The 24751-nt window shown below is 38.8% G+C and overlaps 1 protein-coding gene across 2 annotated transcripts in view; it reads left to right on the top strand.

Annotated features, from left to right (window-relative positions):
- Oca2 (OCA2 melanosomal transmembrane protein) overlaps positions 1 to 24751 on the top strand; it is a 266465-nt gene that overhangs the window by 86774 nt on the left and 154940 nt on the right. For both annotated transcript variants that reach the window (XM_021168684.1, XM_021168683.1), the window contains 5 exons: positions 1633 to 1765; positions 3053 to 3200; positions 4643 to 4700; positions 6443 to 6551; positions 20599 to 20726. In XM_021168684.1, the coding sequence (XP_021024343.1) occupies positions 1633 to 1765; positions 3053 to 3200; positions 4643 to 4700; positions 6443 to 6551; positions 20599 to 20726 (576 nt within the window). The remainder of the gene's footprint in view (positions 1 to 1632; positions 1766 to 3052; positions 3201 to 4642; positions 4701 to 6442; positions 6552 to 20598; positions 20727 to 24751) is intronic.

Here is a 24751-nt window from a genome sequence, read left to right on the forward strand (position 1 = left end):
AAAAAAAAAAACAACAACAAAAAAGTAGTTTTCTCAGGTTACTAAAAAATTTTAATGTTTATTTACTTTTTATTTTATGTGTTTGTGTGGTTTTGGCTCTATGTATGTCTGTGTACCATATACATGCCTGGTGCTCTCAGAGGTTAGAAGAGGGTTTCCAACCCGCTAGACAGAAGAGATCATTCTATCACCCATGACTGGAGGGTTGTGAGGTATCGTGTTGGTGCTGGGGAAAAGTCTGGATCCTCTGCAAAAGCAATCAGATCCATTTCTCTACCACCCCCAAGCTCATTTTTCTTCTTCTGGTTTTAAAGGAAACAAAAAACATTTTCATGAACACCTAAAGATATAACTATTTTTCATTCAGACATTTGGGGTATGAATTCTATAGATAAAAATAAAGTACTAGGTAGTGTTTTCTTTGAAGAAATGCTAGAATGTGGTGAGTTCAGGGTGAGGTTTGGTGACACCATTACAGCTCCATTACATGGGAGGTTGTTGTAATTAACCTGAGCTATATATAAGTGCTGAGAAGTGTTGGAAGTGGCCTCCCTACAGTGGCTTACTGACAGCATGTCTCATGGCACAGCTGGACTGCTGTGTCCTCTGTGACCATATCCTTACTGCCAATATCCTTCAACCTCTGAGATCCCAATGCCTCACAGTACTATGGTACCCTTGACCCTACCCCCTTTAAGGCAGTAGCTGTTTATGGATACTGCTTGAATTCTCATAGATCATCATCTTCAAAGATTCATCTCTCCTACTGGGGCTCAACAGATGCTGTACATATTTGCTTAAAAATACCAATAAAATAACAAAATAAACTAAAAAGTAAAATTAATCAAGATTGCTATTGACTTACTTTCTAACAAATTAACCTAGGGGTGGATTTTTAGCCATATGAAGCACACTCAACTGATGACCATGACACAGCCTCATAGCCATCAGAGAAAGCAGGAAGGAAGGGAGAGGCTGCCTCCCTAGAACCCCTGTAGTAATTCTAGTGCTCTGGGTAGACACAGTAACAAATGGGAAGATGACAGGTTCCAGTCCGAGGATGTCCCTTCCAATCACAGCAAGCACTTTAGTCAAACATTAAAAAAAAATTAACTATTAAATAACATTGTTCAATGTTTTGACCTCTCTTCATCCTGGGGCAACACATAGCCTAGTGAGAGCAGACTAAGTCTAGTCTGGAGCTAGTTGTAATAGTCTATTTTTGTTTTCTTCTAAGATGGCTTGTAAGTTATGTAAGCACTGGCTTTTCAAAAACACAAGATGAGTAAAAAAGGCTTTAAATAGCCGGGCAATGGTGGCACACACCTTTAATCCCAGCACATGGGAGGCAGAGGTAGGCAGATTCTTGTGAATTTGTGGGTAGCCTGGTCTACAGAACGGGTTTCCAGGACGGCCAGAGCTACAGAGAAACCTTGTCTTGAAGAGAAAAACCAAAAACCAAAACCAAAACAGCAATTAAAGGCTTTAACCATTCCAAACTTACAAAGTATCAATGTTTGGTGGCAGGACTCTGCCCAAATGTCACCAGAGCCCCCCTGTGTTTCCAGCCCATACCCTGCCTCAGCCCCCCTCAAGGCCCACATATCATGTATCTCTCCTTTCGTCTTCCAGGGCCTGGACTTTGCTGGTTTCACAGCACACATGTTCCTGGGAATTTGCCTTGTTCTCCTGGTCTCCTTTCCCCTCCTCAGACTTCTGTACTGGAACAAAAAGCTTTATAACAAGGAGCCTAGTGAGATCGTCGGTGGGTATGAGCATCTTCCCAGGTTGCAGATTCTTCTCTGTAGGACTCTTCCTCAAAACCAAGGGAAGTTCTCATGAGCAGGAGGCGGGGGCATTCTCCCATGGGATCACCAGGGAGGTATTTATTGGTTCCTGGTATGCTGCACTCTTAGGGGCAGTGACTGTCCACAGCTTCCTGCAAGCTGTCCCGTCAGCTGCTCTCTGGCTGCTTCAGTCTGAGTCTGCCAGGGAACTATAAAGGGTGACTTGTTTTAATCTGCCACCTTGGCCCTTTCCTTATATATATATTTCAAACTGTAAAACTGAGGTTAAATGTAAGTCTCATAAAATAGCTTAATATCTTATGAAGCAGTGGATGGAAAACTGTCTCTAATGGTGTCTCAGACACCATTAGAAGGTGACTGAATTCAGTGATGGGTGAAAGTGCTGTTTGCTGCTTTCTGGCTAGGATTTCACCTGCTGATTAATCTCTCCTGTGTGACACACTGGAGCTCACTGGAACTCCCCCTACGCCCTGGGAGGAGATGCTTTCCCGTTGCCCATTCCTTAGCAGATCCTCCACTAGAGGGTGCCAAGCGTGGCTGCCTGAGAACCACAGGCAGCTGTTATTCCAGAGTTCTCTTTCAGAAACCAATCCAAGACCAGGCAATCGGCTGAGTTCATTTGTGTTGCTATCGCAGTATTCCACCCTGGCAAGCTAAAAGTGAGATGTTTATAATAGCTTACTGTCCAGGAGACAGGACATCCAGGAGCATGGCCCCAGCAACTTTGCTGCATCATAACAGGCCACATAGTTTGGAGAGAATAATCCAGGTACACTTGACTATAGCCGGAAAGCATCTGAGAAGCTGTGACAAACCATATTAAAACCACAGGAGTGATGCTTAGATTTTGGTTGAAAGCAGAGCCAGTGAGAATGTTCTGCGGTTGTTGAGTCCTAGAGTTAAGGCATTGCAAGTAAATAATAATAAAAAACCAGTATATTATTGACATAATAATAAATCAACAATAACCAATAATAATAAACCAATACATGAATTTTTAAAAGATATCACTTGATAAAGACTTCCTTTTTCAGGAAGAGTTGAAATCGTCTTTCTTGCTTCCACGATGACTTTCAGAGTTCAGATCTATCATCTGGTCCCATCATTGTAGCTCATGCTGTGAAGAGTCTGCATGGAATGTGGGTGGATGTCATTGGTGTGTGATGGACAGAAAAGCATTTGCTGAGGGCTGAGAGTGGGAGCGACTCAGTACCCTCAGTACCTTAACACTTATTTCTCTGCAGAACTGAAGCACGAGATTCATGTCTGGCGTTTGACTGCCCAGCGCATCAGTCCAGCCAGCCGTGAGGAGACAGCTGTGCGTGGCTTGCTGCTGGAGAAAGTGCTTGCCCTGGAGCATCTGCTGGCCCAAAGGTTGCACACTTTCCACAGGTACCACAGGATCCTGCTTGGATTTGTACCAGGGGCTCCTTACAGGTTGTGCTTAATGGTGGCATTGCATTCATTTATCATAGGATACCCAAGAGGGTAAAAATGATTTTTGATCACAATATTTCTTACTGTCTGCATTAGTTATTTTTCTATTGCTGTAATTAAACAGTGTAGCAACTTACCAGACGGAAGGGTTTATTTGGGCTTACAGTTTGGCCTGGTTACTTGCGATTGCTGGTAATAAACGTCTTGCATGACTCAAGGCAAGTTGAAGAGGACAGGGTTATTTCATCTTCCCGCTTACATCACAGAAAGAACAGAGCAGGAACTCAAGGCAGGAACACAAGGAGGAAAATGAAACTGAGTCCATAGAAAGACACTCACTGGCTTGCTTTCTATTGCTCACTCAGGTTATTGTTTTTAATACAACCCAGAACTGTCTTTCCATGGTGGTACTACTCACAATGTAGTAGGAATTTCCATATTAATCATTAATCAGGAGAATGTCCTGCAATTATTGCTTTGCCATTTTTTGAAAAGTTGTTTGAAAAGTAAAGAGAATTATTCCTCTTTCTGCCATAATTTCCTTTAGCGCTCCACGGGCTAGGCAGCTGGTCTCCTTTGGTGCTCGTTTGTTGTCTAAGTGTTCACCAAAATGACCTTCTTTCCTATCCTTCATTTTACCTATGGTTAGTGTAGAAGAAAACAAAACAGAAAAAGTGAGCTGACTGTACAGATCAAAAGGAAATTTGATATAAAAGTTGAAGCCACACAGTTGAAGGAGAACAGATTCCCTTCCTGCAAGTTACCCTCCAACCTTACACACATGTTGTGGTATTCAATGTACTACTACCAAGAAAATTTATATATTTCTAAAGCCTGAAAAAATATGATTATACTGAATATGTATATCTACTCTTCTTGTTATTATTCTGTAAGTAATACAGAATGCCAGCTATTTACCCTAGCATTTAATTGTAGTTATGCTATTATATATTATAGTAAGTGCTATAACTAATACAAAGATTATTGAAAGTATGTGTGAGGGTAAGAGTGTGCAGTACAGCAGATACCATGCCATTTTATAAGAAGCACTGAGCACCTATGAAGTTCAGTGTTCCTGAAGGGTAGGGATAGAACACCACCCTGTGGCCCTAGTCAATCTCACACACTGGCAGGTATTATTTGTGAATTTTTTTTTTGCAATTGTTCTCATATTTTCTTTCTCAGATCATCATATTTGTCCTTTTTCTTTGGGAAATACAAGGTGAATAGCTTTCCTAATTTCCCTAGTCACTGTCATGGGTTTGCTGTCCCTTACACGGCTGTGCCAGGATCCACAGACATATCTAGGTTTCCACAGCTGTCAGTGTCACCTTGCTAGTCTCATGAAGCATCGAGCTTTCTGCGACAGAGAAATGAGAGTCCTTTTTCTATCACAGGCAAATTTCACAGGAAGACAAAAATTGGGAGACCAATATTCAAGAGCTACAGAGAAAGGTATCTTGTCTTTTATTTTTTTCTCAAGGCATTCTGAATCATGGCTTGTAAAAAGGGTGATTGCTTTTTTTACATGATGATACCATGGCCAAGGAAACTCTTATAAGGACAAATGAGGCTGGCTTAGAAGTTCAGAGGTTCAGTCCATTATCATTGAGGCAGGAGCATGGCAGCATCCTGGCAGGTATGGTGCAGGAGGAGCTGAGAGTTCTACATCTTCATCTGAAGGCCACTAGGAGAAGACTGGCTTCCAGGCAGCTAGGTTAAGGGTATTAAAGACCACACCCACAGTGACACACCTATTCCAACAAGGCCACAACTACTCCAACAAAGCCACACCTACTACAACAAAGTGCCACTCACTGGGCCAAGCATATACAAACCATCACACTAAGATTCAGTTAATGATAGAAAAATTGTTGCTCTTTTCATTCTTGTAGCTTTAGATGAGTTATAATTTATATGTTAATGAGAAAAAATATTTTCTAAAATAACAGAATTATTTTTTCAGGAAATAAAAGCATACATCTACATCTACATCTACATCTACATCTACATCTACATCTACATCATCTACATCTACATCTGCATCTGCATCTGCATCTACTTCTGCATCTACATCATCTACATCTACATCCACATCCACATCTACATCTTACATCTACATCTGCATCTACATCCACATCCACATCCACATCTACATCTTACATCTACATCTACATCTGCATCTGCATCTGCATCTGCATCTGCATCTACATCTACATCTACATGTAAATCTGCATCTGCATCCGCATCCGCATCCACATCTTACATCTACATCTTACATCTACATCTTACATCATCTGCATCTGCATCTGCATCTACATCATCTAAATCTACATCTACATCTACATCTACATCTACATCTACATCTACATCTACATCTACATCTAAATCTACATCTGCATCTACATCTACATCTGAAAGATGCACTCCAAGTATGTCCCGAAAAGGCATGGCGGCCACCACTTGAGGCAGCTTCTGCTCATTAACTCTCTTGACCCAGAGAGTATACAGGGCATGGATTCTTGACATGTAGTATAGGATGTGTTATTTTAGGACAGATGTGAGCTGGGTGTATCCTGACATTATGAGTCTGACTTCTAGGCAGAACTTTGCTTTTATTTTCTGCTAATTTTCATGCTGAAATGAGCTGCCTATGGGGTACAGCACCTCTGAGGGACTCATAGGAAACAGAATACTCATTACCTCGTGACTCTGGGGTTCCTTCTCCATCTCCTCCCCGCTTTGACTCTGGGAGTGTACCCCACTCCCAGGTATCCCTTCTCCCTGGTGCATCAAGTCTCTGCAGGACTAGGTGCATCCTTTCCCACGGAGGCCAGACAAGGCGTCCACTGCTGCATACGTACCAGGGACCTCAGACCATGTATGGTATGCTCTTCGGTTGGTAGCTCAGTCTCTGGGAGCTCCCAGGGGTCCAGGTTAATTGACACTGTTGGTTTTCCTGTGGGGTTACCATCACTGTCAGGTCCTATAAACCTTCCACTAACTCTTCCCTAGGGAACCACAAGCTCTGTCCAATGTTTGGCAGCCACTAAATGCTAGGCTCACGGAAAAAAAATGTTCTATTTTTTTTTTTAAAGGAAACACTTAATGGTGATTCAAGTCATATAGAACTGTGAACAGACTTCAAGAATCAGAAGACTGAACTGAGAAAATGAGTTGTGTTTTTTCTCTTAAAGCACAGGATATCAGACAGGAGTCTGCTTGTCAAGTGCCTGATGGTGCTGGGATTTGTCATCTCCATGTTCTTTCTCAACTCCTTTGTCCCTGGCATTCATCTTGATCTTGGTGAGTCCAATATTTTGTTAACATTTGTTGCTAGGTTTTGCATTTGACGTTATAGTGTGGGTGATGTTTTTAACCCTATTCCCAGATGATAACTGTACCAAAGGCTGCTGTGTGGAGATGGATGTGGGCAGCGCTCAGCAGAAGGAGGAAAGGAAAGCTGCCTGTGTAACTTCCACCTTTGTTGGGAGGAAGGGAGAATATAACTAAGCTATAGCCCCTGCAGGGCTCAGTGTGAGAAGGGATGTACAATCGATACTGTCATTCGCATCATGCTTGCTAACTATGTTTTAAAATGGTTCTTAGAAGATCCTGAAAGTTACATCAGCAAAACTAGTTTTGCCTTCAGCACAGGGTTGAAATCATAACCAAAGGAGCGACTGTGAAGGGCCTGGGAAGTTGGAAGAGCTCTACTAAGTTAAGTGACCTGTCTGGCTACCAATACTTTCCCCACGCAGTAAGCTCCTCCCCCCACTTTATCCCTTTGGTCTCCCCTCACTGTCAGCACATTCTCTTTAGTGGTTAGCCTCTGCCCTTCTCCAACTCTGTGTCAAGGTCCCACCTGTGTTCAGGGGAGAAATAGCTCTTTCAGGTTGAACCTCCTAGAGCCCTTCCTCTCCCCAAACATCTCACACTTGCCCATAGACTTCATGTCATTTCATGGTGATCTTTGTGTCAGTACTAGAAACAGAATGAAACCAAGTATGCTTGTAAAAACCATCACATAGGGAAGTATAGACCAATGAGAAATAGAAGTTTGATGCAGTGGCCAATTTACCAGTAACCCAGGCTTGGCTCTGAGCAGACAGCTGTTTTTGTTTTTTTTTTGTTTGTTTTTTTTTAAACAGGGATGATTCTCCTAGAAATCCTGTCTGAATCCCAAAGAAAACTGAAAGCAGTGTTAACAATGATATGGTTCTCAACTGTTTTGGTGGAGGTGCAGCTAGAAATTGTTAAAGTGAGATTATTTTGATTATACCCAGACAGGTTATAATTTTAACACTCTGAACTTTTAATCACCTAGAAGATCAAGTAAGCATTGGTAATTAAACAAATAAAGTGGAACTGGTATAAACAAGCGAAGACCTTCCATTAGAGAGTTCTTTTGGGTGCTCACAGATCAGTTAGATTTACTTGTGCTTGAAAAGAGTACGTAAGTACTTGAAAAACTAACAACACATGGGGCTTATACACAATTTTTGCTAACACTCTCCACTTGGCATTGTGTACAGAACAATAGTTTTACAACTTAAAGACACATCTTTATACATACCTTTAAAAAGCATTCGCTACTATTGGGGAAGCCCAGGAATAGTTTTCCTGAGATTGTATTTTAATTACATTTCCCCTTTTGTACAAAAATATGCCTGTGTCTCTATGCCTATGTTGTACCTGTGATGGAGAGGACTATTTCCTTTCTACTTTTAATGATAGTGTTGCTTTTCTTCCCCCTTCAGTTTGTGATCTTATCAGAGATCCTAGGATACACATTGCCCTTGTTTGCTTCTTTATCTTGAAAGGTTAGGGTGAATAGGAAAACATGCCTCATTAGCATTTTAAAACAGAATATTTAAGTGGGAATATCTTCATTGTATATAGTACTAGGTTTCAGAAAAATATTTTATTGAAAACATGTAATATACTTTGAGTGTATTTTACTATATATACTTGGGGAGACCCATCCCACTACTGTCTCCTTTCCTTCTCCTGACCCTACAGTGTCCCTTCTACTTTCATGTCATATATGTGTGTGTATATACATGTATGCACATATATATGTATATATAGTGATTTTATATACAATCTAAAGACAAAGAGTTACAGAAACACATATTTGTCTCTCAGAAATTGGCTTAATTCTTTTAATATAGTGATACCCCATTGTGTTCATTTTCCTGAAAATGCCACACTTTTTTCTTGTGTGTATGTATTTTCTACATTTTTCTCTTTCCATTTCCCTGTTGTTGGATACCTAGTTGTTTCCATGACTTATCTGTAGTGAACAGAGTCATAATAGACATTGATGCAGAGTGTCTCTATTATGCATGGACTTGAACTTCCTGGAGCAAACACCTAGGAGTGGCATAGCTGGCTTGTGTTCTTGACCTATTTAAAGTTTTTTTTTTTTTTTTTTTTTTTTTTTTTTTGAGAAACTGCTGTACTGATCTCCATAATGGCTATACCAACTGACAGTGTATCACAGCTTTGTTCTCATCCTCATCAATCATTGTTGTCGTAGAATTTTTTTTTTTCCAGGCAGGGTTTCTCTGTGTAGCCCTGGCTGTCCTGGAACTCACTCTGTAGACCAGGCTGGCCTCGAACTCAGAAATCCACATGCCTCTGCCTCCCAAGTGCTGGGATTAAAGGTGTGTGCCACCACTGCCTGGCGCTGTCATGGATTAATGACCGCCATAACGATGGGGTGAGATGAAATCTCACTGTAGTTTTCATTTGCATTTTTTTCTGAGGTTGAGTGAGGTTAAACATTTTTCATGGGTCTACTGACTATTTGTGTTCATCTGTTGTGAATTCATTACATTAGTCTATTGACTGACTGACTTATTGATTCCTATTTTTGAAGTATTGTATAGTCTCCATGTTAGCTGTCTGTTAGGTATATAGGGAACAAAGTATTTTCCTATTCTGTGATGTAGGACCATGAAACTGTTAGAGGGAAAATTAGGAAGAACATTGTAGGTTAAGTTCCTGTATTTTTCAAAGGTTTATTTGTGTTATTTTTATTATGTGTGTGTGATGGTATGTTCGTGAGTTCAGGTGCCCACAGAGGCAGGAGGCATCAGAGCTGGCATTACTGGGAGTGGTAAGCCTTCTGGTGTGGGTGTTGGAAATCCAATTAAGGTCCTCTGCAGAAGCAGTACATATTCTTAACCATAAACCTATATTTCTAACCTGTGCTTTTATTTTTATTTTTTTTATTTTCAACTTTTAAATTTTTCTCTCACACATTACATCCTGACCACAGTACTCCCTCCCTCTCCTGTGAATTCCTCCCTCCTCAACCTAGCCTTTTCCTCCAGATTCACCTCTATTCTGTTTCTCTTCAATAAGAGTAGGCCTCCTAGGGATATCAACCTAACATGTCATACAAGTTACAACAAGACTAAGCACAAACCTTCATATCAAGGCTGGAGAAGACAAGCCGTTGGGAGGAAAAAGGCCTCAGTGCAGACAAAAGAGCCCAAGAAATCTTCCATTGCCCCTGTTAGGAGTCTCATAAGAACACCCTGCTACACAACCATAACATATATGCAGAAGACCTAGATCAAGCCCATACATGCTCCATGTCTGTCTCTTAAGTGTCTGTGAGCCCCTGTGAGCCCTGTTTAGTTGATTCTGTGGCCGTGTTTTTGTGGTGTCCTCAACCCCCTCTGGCTGCTATAGTCCTTCTTTTCCCCTTTTCTGTTGAGTTCCCAGAACTCTGCTTAATGTTTAGCTGTGGGCCTCTGCATCTGCATCCATCAGTTGCTGGATGAAGCCTATCTTATGACAACTGAGCTAGGTTCCAGTCTATGAGTATAGCAGAACATCAATAGGAATAATTTTATTGACTTTTTTGGCCATGTTTGTTTCTATCCCAAGTTTCCAGGGGGTATCCAGTCAGTGTCCATCCAGTTGGATGTAGAATTGATGAAAATCTTAAATGCATATAGATCCATATTAATCACCTCATATAAACTCAAGTTCATGTGGATCAAAGACCTCAACATAAAACCAGACACATTGAACCCAATAAAGGAGAGAGTGGAGAACTGCTCTGAATGCATTGGCACAGGAGACAACTTCCTGAAGAGAACACCAACAACACTAAGATCAACAATTAATACATCAGGCATCATGAAACTGAAAAGTCTCTGTAAGGCAAAGGATACCACCAATAGGACAAAATGGGAAAAGATTAGTACCAACTTTGCTCATGTGTTTTTATTAGTTTATAGTTTCCTTAGAGAGACAGTAACTGGCCTGATGTCAATGGTAGAAAAATAAATACAGGATCTTTCCAAGGCTTCAGTCAGTAGAGAATAAGATTGTCATTTGATAAATTCTGCTTTGAATGTGACCTGCTCATGAACCGAACATATACATACATGATGTAATATAGCACAAGGTGACATCCTATAAAATGCACAACATGGAATATGTGGTATCATATATACAACATGATGCCACCTGACCCTATGCATTGTCAACAGCATCCAAATAATGTAGGGTCGTATTAAGTAGCACAAGATTTCAGGTAACGGAATTTGTTTATATAGAACACAGTAGCTGTCTTGTAGAATGTGACTGACATCTTACGACACAAGGGAATGTCATCTAACTCTGTGTGCTTTTATTTAAAAGTTAGGACTTTTATTTCTGTGATAAAATGTCACAACCAAAAGCAACTTGAGGGAAGAAAGGGTTTATTTCATCTTACAGCTTGTAGCCCATCATTCAGTAAAGTCAAGAATAGAACTGAATAATGCAGGAACTTGGAAGCAGGAACTGATGCAGAGGTCAGGAAGGACTGCTGGTTTGCGCCTCATGGCTTAATCAGCCAGCTTTTAAAATGCCATTTGTGACTATCTATTCAAAGGTGACACCACCCAGTGTGGGATGGGCCCACTCACATCAATCATCAATCAAGAAAATGCTCCATAAGCATTTTCTCAATTGTTCCCTCTCCCAAAAATGACTCTGGCTTGTCTCAAGTTGACATCAAAAGTAGTTAGTACACTATGTATTATGCAAACCAAAAGTCAAATAATATAAAATAACCTTATATAATATCATGATATTGTGTAATGTGGTGTCATATAATACAAAGTGATGTCATAGCACATGACACGTATCATGTAACAAGATATGAAAATGTCAAATATAGAGCACCCATTATGTACTATGCCAATGTAATATGACATAAAATGCACATTCTTATGTAATGTGAAATAGTGTTGTGAACTGCGCATCACGTGATGAAATGCGACATCATCTGACACATCCCTTCTTTGAAGAACCAGAACCTAAGCCCAGCATCAGAACAAAATGGACTTTTTCTCATAACATTGTATTTATTTCAATACCCATGGAGATTTATGCAACTACCAATAAAAGTCAGAGGATACTCCCACAAAACCCCATGCTTGCCGTTGTGGCTCTTTCCCCTTCCCATCAGCAATAGATCAGTTTCCTTTTTGAGAATGTCATGTATGTGGGATGAGATGATATGCAACCTTCTGCAATGAACTTTGCCTGCACCAACACTACATGGCTGGATCCTTTCATGTTTCAGATTATATCAGAAGTTTGCTTTTTTGTTGCTGAGAGATATTCCATGGCATGGAGGGACCAGGTTTTTAAGTCATTATTGGGGGTCAGCCCAACTGTGAATAGAACTGGTCCAAATGGCAACAAATTTAAGGATTTGTGTGAATTTCAACTTCCATTCTTGGCTAAGATCATATATGTATATACTGTTCACCACAAAAGAAATTGTCTGAGCTTCCCAAAGAGGCTGTTAGTTTTGCATTCCCACAGTATGAATGCCCCATAGCCTCAGCAGCACGGACTCCCTTCCTTAGAGCTAACCTGATACACATGAGGTGTCTCCTGGCATCTTTCAGCATCTATATTGGAGCAGTTTATTTGTTTGTCTTTAAGGGAGTATTTTTAGCTGCAACTAAAGCAATCTACTTGATTTGTCTTTGGCAACAGAGAGGAGTGTGGGAATCGCTAATAGGCTGCCAGCAGAGGTCAGATGAGGACAGGCTTTGAGGGGTGCGTCTGATAGAAGCTACTCTGCATGGACAAACCTGCTTGTCCCTCAGTGGCCATACATCCATCCCCCGCACCCCACCCCTACCCTGCAACTTCTCAATCAGCTTATAGAATCTGCTTTAGCTATACAAAGAGAAAAATCCATTTTGAGCTTCAGATATTTACATGAAGCACCTGATTGGTGCAGGCAGTGTTATTTCCCAAACACTGGAAATGCCAGCCAGGAGCACAGGGTCACATGAAACCACATGGCTGTGATGGTTGAGGGCATAATTTTTTAGAGGAAAGAGTTCATTATAACTGGACAGACATTCTCCAAACCTTCTAACACATTTATTAGTCCCTCTAGTGTCTGTTCAGTCTAGTTATCTCCTGGTATCGTTAGGAGACTGATTCCACCACTACCTAGGGTTACAAAGACATTTGGCTGCTTAAGATCCTTAATTAAGATGGTATGTGTTTGCACATAGCCTAAGTATATTCTTCTCATTTCTAGATAACTTCTGTTCCTCCTTCCATTTCTTTCTCCTCTTCTTCCTCCTCCTCCTCATGTTGCTGCCACAGCAGTACTTGGGATTGAACCTAGGACCTCACAGATGCTGGCAAGTTTTCTACCACTGAGCTATATCCACAGCTACTCCATTTAAAATTCTTATTTTGAGACAAGTTCTCGACAAGTTACCCAGGTGAGCCTTAAACTCAGTATAGTCCACTCTAGCTTTGAACATTTCATTCTCCTGCCTCAGTCTCTCAAGGACTGCTTTGCTGATAGTATTCCTCTTGAAACACAACAATTTGGGGGGAAGCCCATGTTACCTCTTTTGAACACTGTCATTTGGTGTTACATGTAGCTGACTATTGCCTATGCAAAGGTCATGAGAAAATATGGTTGTCTGTTTTAGCTTTAGACTCTTAGCAATTCAGTCAGTCATCAATCCATTGCCTTTGTTTATTGCAAGACGAGAGATGCTTTCTTCATAAGAAGCATGATGATTATGAACACAGTCTCTATGTGATAGAGCCTTATTCATATTTTTTACTTGTTCTTGGATCAGGATCAGTGGTTTCTATGATTTTAGGAATTTAGTCATTTCATGTGAGTTAACAGAAGAGAAGTTTTAATTGTTATCTGAGTAGGTTTATCTGGGTTTCATGTGGGTTAACATCACTGAACTTTAGAGTGTTCTGAATAGGTTAATCTACATTTATGGCCATTTATGCATCATTTACTCATCTCATCACTGTGACAGAATATCTGACAGAAGCAATCGAATGGATGAATGATATATTTTGAGTCTCATTAGAAAGCTACAGTCCCATGTCTGCGAGAGGCAGGGCACACACTGGTGTTGTCCATGGTGGGGAACTTTATTGTGTGTATAGTTTTTCTTTTTTTTTTATTTATTCTTCTCTCATATATTAGACCATAGCTGCAGGTTTCCTTCTTTCTCCTCCCATTCTCTGCCCACCACAACTCCTCTTCTCCAGATTCACTCCTTGGTTTCCCTTTAGAAAATAGCAGGCCTCCCAGAGATAGCAACCAAACATGGCAGAACAAATGACAATAAGACTCGGCATAAATACTCATATGAAGACTGGATGAGGCAACCCAGTAGGAGGAAAAGGGTCCCCCAAAGCAGGCAGAGTCAAAGACAACCTCTGCTCCTACTGTTAGGAGTCCTACAAGATGACCAAGCTATACAACCATAACATGTACGCAGAGGTCCTAGGTCAGACTTATACAGGCTCCCTGATTATTGTCTCAGTCTTTGTGAATCTACAATCCTTCTTCTCCCTCTTCCAAAGGATTCCCTGAACTCAGCCTAATGCATGGCTGTGGGTCTCTGCATCTGCTCTCATCAGTTGCTGGATGAAGCCTCTCTGATGATAATTATGCTAGGCTCTAGTCTAGGAGTATAACAGAATATCTTTCTGAGTCATTCCATTGACATTATTTTTGCCAGTCACGTTGGTTCTAGTCTAGATCTTGGGCTATCCAGATATGGTTCTTGGCTTCCAGGCAGTGTCATGCATGGGTTCCCTCTCATAGTGTGGGTCTCAGGTTGGACCAGTCATTGGTTGGCCGGTCCCAAGTTCTGTGCCACCTTTACCCCAGCACATCTGGGCAGAACAAATTGTAGGTTGAAGGTTTTGTGGCTGAGATGGTGTGCTAATTATTTTCTCTTCTTTTTGGTGGAGGGGAACTTTCTAGCATGGCTTCCTCATATCTAAGCAGACAAGGAAAGAGAGAACTCGACTTAAAAGTAGAGTATCCCTGAAAGGCCCATGCTAGATAGGCCCCATACTCAAATGGCTCTCCAACCTCCCCAACCAGCACTACCAACTGCTGACCAAATTTTTAACATGTGAGCCTATGGGAAATATTTTCATTCAAACCATAATAATTTAGCTAATTATTTGTCAATTTTGTTTATCCTTTTTTCAAAGAGCCAATTTTTTGTTTCATTAATTATCTACATTGTTTTGTGTCTGTTCCACTTCATTTATTTCCAATATAACCTTCACCATGTTCTTTCATAAGCTTACTTTGGGCTTACAATGCCCGTGTTTTAACATCAAAGTTTACATGATTGCACAGAGAACTTTCAGAGTAGGCTACCTTATGTCATTACTGCCTTATCTGTTGTCAACAATGCTGCTCTACTGAGATTCCATTTCTACTATTTTGAGGCATTTAACATTTTATTTTTGAGTTAAAAAATTCTATTAAAAGATTTTAAGAACTTATAGTGCATGATGTTTCATTTACCCACATTTCTATAGTTTCCAAATTTTCTTTCATCATTGATTTCTGAATTTCATTCTGGTTTAGATATATAATTTAGCATGATTTCAATCCTCATAAGTTTATTGGTATTTGTTATGGAATAATATGTTTTAGAGAATCTTCCATATGTGTGTGAAAGACTTTATATTTGACTGGTGTGAAGTGCACGGATGCCTGTTAGCTCTGAGAGACTATATTTGACTGGTGTGAAGTGTATGGATGCTTGTTAGCTCTAAGAGACTTTATATTTGACTGGTGTGAAGTGCACGGATGCCTGTTAGCTCTAAGAGACTTTATATTTGACTGGTGTGAAGTGTACAGATGCCTGTTAGCTCTGAGAGACTATATTTGACTGGTGTGAAGTGTACGGATGCCTGTTAGCTCTGATTTCCTCCTCTTCTTAGTCAAGCCGTCTCTGTCCTTGTTGATCTGTTGGCATCACTGAGATGAGGATATTGACATTTCCAAAAAACATTGAGTTGCTTATTCAATTCTGTCATTCATGCTTTATGTATTTGAAAACTGGTTGTTAGAGACATTATAGACTTGTAATATTTTCTTAGTGGATTTTCTTCTTGTCCAGCATATAAAATACTCTTCAGCACCAGTTTCTTTTATTGTGAAATCTTTGTTATCTGGAATCAACACAGTCAGTCCAATTTTATTTACTTACTTACTCTTACTAATCTGCATTTAGTTTTACATCTCATAGAACAGAGTCCATGCATAGTACATGCTAAGTAAGTGCTCTGTCATTGAGATGTATCTTTTTAGCCCTTGGGTTTTAAAGACAGTTGCTGACAGCCTGGCCTCAAACACTATGAAGCCTGGGCTGGTTTTGAACTTATGATTCTCCTACCTCAGCTTCCTTATAGGTAAGTGCTATCACATGTAGCTTATGGGTTTTACTTGAATTGTGGTTTACTCTGTATGTCATTTTCCTTACTTTTATTTTCCACTTACCTGAGCACAGCATATATTTGAATCATTCATGTGCTAGTATCTGCCTTTTGCTTGAAATACTTAAATTTTCATATTTAATATAATCACTGTGATAACAGAATTTAATCTATACTGCACTATTAATTTTTGTGAGTCGTCTCTGCAAACACCGTGGCCAGCAGAGTGTCAGTCCACGTGAGGCAAGAAGGAAAGGTAGCTCAGCGTGAGTCAGTAGCCAGTGTTGGCTCAGACTTCAAGAGTCTGACACTGGGTAGTTTCTTTTAGGCACATTTAAGCACAACACAATTAGAAAAATGTTTTCTAGTAGTATTAAACTCAATCCTGTGTATACAACAAAGCTTAAGGCATGATTACATAGAAATTTATAAAGTATAAATGACATCTTCCGTAGAGATAAACTCTATATCTTAAGTTGGGAAACAGGCTCAAGGTAGACAGCTCATGATAAGGATCTGGGAGAAGATAATGCTACAGATTGATTGAGATAAATGTCAGAGTCTTTGGGAGCCAGGTGTGGTCTGCATTATACAGATCATGCAGAGGTCACTAGGCTATGAACCACAACTATTCCTGCCTTCTGGATAGAAAACAGGAAATACATAGTTTCTTTTGAAGAAACAACCCTGTGTGTAATTCCTGGTTTCCTTAGTACTTATCTATGAGCACAAGACCATCCTCCATTGTCTTGGCTTTTATTATTCCATTTGTTATTTTTTTTTATTGATGCTTCCAAAACACTGTTTTAATTCCACATTACTCTTATTTTATGAGTTATTTTCTTAATCATTATTATGGTAATTACAAGGAACAAATTAAATTGTAACAGTCTATTTCAGTTCAACACTAATTTAATTTTGATAGTCTGAAAGAGCTTTCCTTTTTATAATTTTTCATTTCTTTGTCTTTTGTGCTACTATTTGCTATATAATTTTAATCTTTATATATATTATATTCAGTTCTATAGTTGTTATTTTAAGATGACATATTTTAAATAACTTGAAAGGTCAAAAAAGGTTATATCTATATTATTTTTATTTATATAAATGTTCCCAGGTGTTATTTATTCATGTGGTTGGAGTATCTTTCCAAAATGGTTTTCAGTTAAGACTCAAGGGCTTCTATTAGTATACCTTAGATTAAAGGTAGTCATGTCTTTTCCTGTTTTTGTTTATATAGGAATGTCCCACCATTTTTCATTTTGAATGGCAGTTTGGTTGGGTATGAAATTCTTCGTTGACAATCTTCTTTTTCAACACTTTGATTATGTAATCCCAGGGTCTTCTGGCATCAGTATTGTGTGATTACTAATTTTATTGAGTTACATGGTTAGTTGCTTCTCTCACTGACTCAAAACTTTCTCTTTGTGCCTGTCTTGTCTTTCAGCATTTTTACTATAATATGTCTGAGTGTGGCTAGCTGTAAATCTGTCCTTATTGAACTTAGTTGAATGTCATGGATGCTGAGATTAATCTTTTCATCATATTTGGGGAGTTTTGTTCATTATTTTTTCAAATATTTTATATTTTATCCTTTTTCCTCTGCTTTTACTTTTAGAATTCTTATGATTCATGTATTGTCTGCTTCATGGTGTCTCACAAGCCTCTGATGTTAATAATTTCTACTTATTAATCTTCTTCCTAAGATTAGAACTTGTTGTTCTTATCACTGCCCAGCTTATACTTTGTATTATTAAAAGCTTTAGAACCAACTTACATTTCCAAAAACCTCACCATAATTTCAGTTCTTTTAGAGATGAATAGATTGTTGAAGGTCTTATTTTATATTCACATTGACATCCTTCCCTAGCTGAATTTCGATGCATTTGTCATCATAGAAACTTGTTCTGTTAGTGTCAATAAAAAATATTTATTTATTTATTCTTATAAAATGTTTTGACCATATTGTCCTTCCCACCTCTTCCAAGCCGCTCCCCACCTCCCTACTATTCAACTTCATGTTCTTCCTCTCTCTTTCAAACACCAAAAATGAATTGTCCCTTTCCCAGCAGGTATCAACTGCAAGCAGGTTCTTGGTTGGGGGTGAGACTTTTTGTTCACTTCTAAATAAAAACTTCTTTTTGAGGGAAGATGTTCCTGCCTGCTTCTCACTGGTGATTTGTGCGTCTCTCCTTGGAGACTATTGATATCTTTGAGTACCTGGAGAGGTTTGGTTGTCAGAGTAACTTTAATGATCTGACTGAGTTGCACTTGTTGGCCATCATACAGACACTGTGAGATTTGAAACTAAGAAGCCTATCCCCTCTTCTCTGGCTTATTCAGACCTTTCCCAGGAATCCAAAGGTGCATTCTGCAAGGTTGGCCATGTTTTAGCTACAACTACCCAAGTACTACCACCTGCTCTTTTATTGGCTCTACTATGGTTTGAATAATGCAGCCAGTTTCTTATGTTGAGGTCACAGAGATGAAGAATTTGGAGCCAAGAATTTGATTGCCCATCCACCTTTCATTTTTCATTTTCAATACCTTGTATCACACAGGTTTGCACAAACACTAAGACAGCTGGCTTTTTGAAAGTGATTTTGATAGACTCTATGTATCTTTCCAGCAACAGGTTTTCTGAAAAGTACATATAAACAGAAATATCTATTAGTTATCAGCAAAATAGTAAGCCATGTTTCAAGGCAATTATTAAACTCTCAAACCAAGTGATTAATGTTTATTAATATGATTTTCTCCTGGACAATTAACCTTGACAATTTAAGTTGTATCAAACATACTAATATTTAGTTTTCTATGTAAGTTCTATTTTCCTTTAGCATTTGTAAGATGGGCAATTCTCACATTTGTTTTTAGAATACCAAATAAAACTGTTCATATGTAAAGGCTTATTAGAAATACCAGGACTAGGGATTTTCCCTAAAATTCTGAATATCTCTATTTTGAGTCATCATATTAGAAACAATAAGGTCTGTTGACTATTTCATTTGTTATGGCCATGTTTCAAGTTTTCAGCATTTATAACTTAAGCAATGATTTTGAAAAATCTTGTTAGATAGGATTATTTCATAAGCTTTTCGATTTTTTTGTGGAAACTCTGTTTTGTTGTTAGGAAATAGCACAGCATATTAGAACAAAACTCAACAACATGGTTAACTAGTTTTTCTTTGACTATTTGCATAATATTACTTAAATAATGTACATTGCAACTTTTCCTTAGGCCGGATGCTTTGGAATAGAATAAGATATGTTGGGTAGAACATTGGTCCTACTATCTCAAAGGTTTTTCTTATTTGTTCTGTGTTTAGTGTTGATCAATAGGGATCCTTTTGGACAGAGAACTAACATTTTTTGATGCCATCAGATGAGCACACAGTTTCTGAGTCACCTTGGCAAGACAGAAATGGTGGTTAGAGCAGAAATCTACTTCAAGTTCTGGATGGGAATGTGGATTTTGTTTGCTAACAGCTCAGTGAATATGTCGATCTTGTAGCTTCATCCATGGGACTGAGAAAGCTTCCAGTAGGAAGGAGAACAACAGAGTAAGGAGTAGTGAGTGTATACTGATGAGCCATTACACAAAACATACTCTGAAATATTTCCAATAACCTTATGTGACATGACTTGTGAGCTATGGTACCACAGTCCTCAGGCATCAGAAATGACTGGAACCTGCCCAGATGTTGACCAGGATGAGAAGAGTCAATGAAGAAGGTGTCTTTGACAATCAGGGAACCTGGGGAATAAAGGGACAGGCCTCATGACTCTGTGATCTCCAAAAGCAGCTGGATAAGTTTCTCAGGTCCAGGACAATTTGTTACCCCCTTTTAAGGTTCTGGTCACATAGAGAAAGGTCATTCTAGCTGTTATTTTGTGAATATTTACTTACATTTGTTTGTAATAGCCAAGCACTAGAAACCATTGAGATGTTCTTAATGAGAAAATGGAATGTACATTATGGCATAGCCAAATATACCACTGACTGGTGAAGAACATTGAATTTAACTCACAATGTGAAAGGGAAGAACCTTAAAGTAATTAATTGTGCTAAATGCTGCTTTTCTGTCAAGGTAATCTGACCACTGTCACGTAAAAATATGCACCATTAGGTCATTTGGGAATGTGACAGCAAGAGTAGACCTTTGTATAAAATGTGTGAGATTTGGGGTTTCATTTGAAGCATTAGGAGGAGGGAGGGAGGAGGAGAGAGATGAGAATACAAATCCTCATTCATAGAGAATATGGAGAATATAAATTGATCTATCGAGACAAGAGAAGGATGTTTTGTTGGGAGTGTGCTATCACACAGTGACAGAAGGATCTGGAGGGGGATAGAGCATGAATGAGCATGAGTTCTGCGGATGATGAATATGCCCATTATCTTGATTGCAGTGTTGGTTCATGAATGTATACATAAGCCAAAATAGAAATTATACTTTTAAATATACACAGTTTGCAGTACAGCATTGTTTTCAACAAAAAAATGTAAACCATTCAGAAGATAAATCATCCACTGGTGTGCTAGCAATGGTGTTTTACAGGCTGTATTTTGCCTGTTTTACAGGATGGATTGCTATTCTGGGTGCCATCTGGTTGCTAATTTTAGCTGATATTCATGACTTTGAGATCATTCTACACAGAGTAGAGTGGGCGACTCTTCTCTTCTTTGCAGCACTCTTTGTGCTGATGGAGGTAAGGCTTTGGAACTATTACTTGATTTTCGATTTCTACATTTTGTTTGCAGAGTGAAGCCTAAGGCTGCACATCTTTCTACATAGTCACTAAATGGGAAATGATAGTGATTAATGTTAAGGTGACCCATGTTTCTATTTCTGACATTTAAATGTTTCTTATAAAAATGTTTATTTGGTTACTATTCTGTTTTTTTCTTGAATCGTTTTTGTGACATATACATTTGTTTTAATTCGCTAATAAAATATAATTTGCTCAAAATAAGTCTGGAGGAAATGGCTTACACTAGCAAGTTCATACAGCACAAGGATCTGACTTAGACTGCACAATACTGAATGAATACTGCTGTATAGGCAGAGAAAAACTACGTCAGAGAACATGTGATGCTATTATGTATTGCTTTGATTGGGAAGGTTTCTAGAAATTATTCACAATATGTATTTTAATCTTAAGACATTATTTATAAAGTTGTGCCTTCCTCAAACAGAGAGGAAGAAAAATAGCTAACAAAAATATGATTCACCAAAGAGTTCCTGACCAAGCACGGGTTCATTGCCTCCCTGTTGTTCCCCTGTATTATGTTTTCACTTCTAAAGGCAGAACATTTCCCAAATTTCCCAGTAATGGCCTTTTTAACTCTTACAAGTCTATTTTTTATCTTTCCAAAATTAATTTTAAAGTTAGCATACAAAAGAATGGGTTTTATTATGGCAATTTCATGCAGGTGCTATTCTTTTTTCTCATTCATCTCCCTTCTGCCACACCCTTCCATGATCTGCTCCACTCTCATTCATCTCCTTCCATCTCTCAAGTAGTCCTCCCTTTGGCTTTCATGTCCCATGGATTCTCTTAGCCACTCCCTTTCTACCCTTCCTGGCTTCCTGAAAATCTATTCCTAATTTCACTCATGATCCCTTATCTGCAGTCATGACTCTACACACACACACACACACACACACACACACACACACACACATGCACACGCACATGCAATTAAATCTATATTCTACATAGAAGACAAAACACATGACACTTGTTTTTCTGAGTCTGGTTTATAGTGGTTTCATAACGGTCTTTCAGGTCCATCCATTTTCCTGTAAATATGGTAGTGTTTTACAGCTAAAAATTTTCATTTTGTGTCTGTGATTATATAGCCGTTGTGTGAGTCTCTCTGTGTGTATGTGTGTATTAGCACACACTCATTTGTTTATGGACATTTTGGCTGATTCCATGTCTTAGGTGTAGTCCTTGTGACTGGTTCAGCAGTAAACACCAATATGTGTGATCTCTTTGGTATGTTAGCTTAGAATTCTTCAGGTACATAGGCACAAGTGATACACCTGGGTCATATGATAATTCTATCTATCTATCTATCTATCTATCTATCTATCTATCTATCTATCTATCTATCTATCTATCTACATCTCCTCCTCCACTCCACCCCTTCCCTCTGAGAGGGGAGCCTCCCCCCAGTATCCCACCACCCTGGTGCATTAAGTCTCTGCAGGATTAGATGCATCTGCTACTAATGTGTTGAGGGCCTTAGACCAGCCTGGGTATGCTCTTTGGTTGGTGGCTCTACTCTCTGGGAGTTTCCAGGGGTCCAGGTTAGTTGACACTGTTGTCTTCCTGTGGGGTTGTCATCTCCTAGAGGGCCTTCAATAATCCCATAACTCTTCCACAGGGGCCCTGACTTTCGTCCAATATTTGACTGTGGGTATCTGCATCTGTCTCAGTCAGCTGGTGGGTAGAACCTCTCAGAGGGATGCTATGCTAGGCTTCTGTCTGCAAGCACAACATAGAAGCATACCTCATTGGACAACAAGTCCTACAGAGGCAACCCATTCCCAGTACTAAACTGCTGGTGTCTCCTAGGATCATTGTTGATTCATTGTAGGAAAACTTAATTTTGGCTCTCGTTGTGTATGTGTATAGATGTATTTTAGGAAGCTTCTAAGGAGTAGATTTTCATGTGAGGTTTGAAAAGTTTTTGGTGCTGTTTTTTCCCTTTCAGTTTTCCTCTCCTACTCTGTCTCCCTCCTATATCACAATCTATCCTTTTCTATTCTTTAAGTCTCCTTTAACCCATTATGTCAGGATATTCTATCTTCCATCTCCTGAACAACTTTACCTGTAGGCCTTTAATAATTTCCTTACCTTTAGGGGCATTCCAAATAAAACACTCACATCTAAAGATTCAAAGCTACCATCCACAGTGAGAGAAAGCATTTGACTTTTGTCTTTCTGAGTCTCTGTTACCTCATTCAGAATAACTTCAGCCATTTACCTTCTAATTCCATCATCTTATTGTTCCTGATAGCTGAGTAATAGCCCATTGTAGAAAATGCCATATTTGAATCTTCATTCTTTAGTTGATGGGTATATTGACTGCTTTTGTGAGCAGAACATCAGTGAACATGGATGAGCAAGTACCTTTGCAGTAGGATATGGAATCTGTTGGGTTCATGCCCATAAATGGTATATCTGAATTTTAGTTTTAGCTTTTTGAAGAGATTCTAGCTGATTTCCACAGTTGTTTTATGGTTTACATTTCCACCAATGATAAATAAACCTTCCATTTACCCCCATCCATGGGTTTGTTGTCATTTTCTTCATGGATGATGGCAATTCTGATTGTGGTTATATATACGTGCAAAGAAGTTTTATTTTCATTGTTCTGATGCTAAGTATGTTTAAAAAAACAAGATATTTATTAGCCATTTATAATTTTTTGCAAACCACCTTTCAGTATACTGGCTTATTTTCTGATTGGATAATGCATTATTTTGAAGCTATTTGTATAATGCAGATATTAACTGCCTGTCTGATATGTAGGTAGCAAAATTTCCCCATCATGTATGCTATCTCTTCACTTTTATGCTCATGATTTTGCTGTGCAGAAGCCTTTTACTTTTGTATAATTCCTTTTTTTCATTTCTTGGGGTTATTTTCTATGCGATTGGAGACATTGTTGAAAAGTTGCTTGTGCCTGTACCTTGAAGAATTTTACTATGTTCCTCTGAGCAGTGTCAGATTCTCAGGTCTTTCATTAAGGACTTGGAGTCCTTCTGAATCGATTTTGTGCAGGATGGGAAGCATGGCCTTTGTTTCAGTTGCCCGATTCAGAATGACTGTTTCTAGCTTCAGCCAGTTACCTTCTAATTCCATCATTTCTTTTTTTCCTTTTAGTTTCTGTCCTCTCTGCATGTGGATAGTCAGTGTACCCTGAAGTATTTGCTGAAGAGGCTGGTTATTGTTGTTGTTTTGTTTTCTCTATATTTTTGGCACCTTTGTTGGGATGCTATAGTTGTGTGAGTTTATTTATGAGCACACTGTTTTACTCCAATGGTTTCTATGTCTGTTTCTGTGCCAGTATAATACAAGTTTTGCTATTATGGTTCTGTAATAGTATAGCTTGAGGTCAAATATCATGATGCCCCCAGCCCAATTCTTCCTGCTTCATCATGCTTTGGTTATGTGGATGGAATCTTTTATGCTTCTATGTGAAAGTTAAAAATTTTGAAAGTATCCTGTTGTTAGTGTTTTAATGGTGATTGTATTAAACCCATAGATTACTTTTAATAATATAACCATTTTTAATAATAATAAACCTGCCAATCCATAACATGAAAATACTTGCATCATCTAGCAGGTATGCTTAACCTTGTAATGTTGGAACATGATATCATCCACAAGATATACACTTAAGAACTGAACAAAAATGAATTAAAACACAGTTTTAAAAAATGTTTGATTTTGTTTAGGTTACATTCATTATTATTTTTGGCTATATACATTTCTGGGCCATGGTTAAAAACATAGTTTCTATTATGTCTTAAATTTTTTATTGAAGGTTATTTTTTTTTTTTTACTTTCTTGGTAGATTTCATATTTTTTTTTAAAAAAAGATACATTGAACATGACTCCCCCCATCCCCGATTTCTCTTTCTTTTTTTTTCCCTTTTTTTTTAATTAGGTAATTTCCTCAATTACATTTCCAATGCTATCCAAAAAGTCCCCAATAC

This window comes from Mus caroli, chromosome 7 (genome assembly GCF_900094665.2).
Source record: "Mus caroli chromosome 7, CAROLI_EIJ_v1.1, whole genome shotgun sequence".
Taxonomy (NCBI): domain Eukaryota; kingdom Metazoa; phylum Chordata; class Mammalia; order Rodentia; family Muridae; genus Mus; species Mus caroli.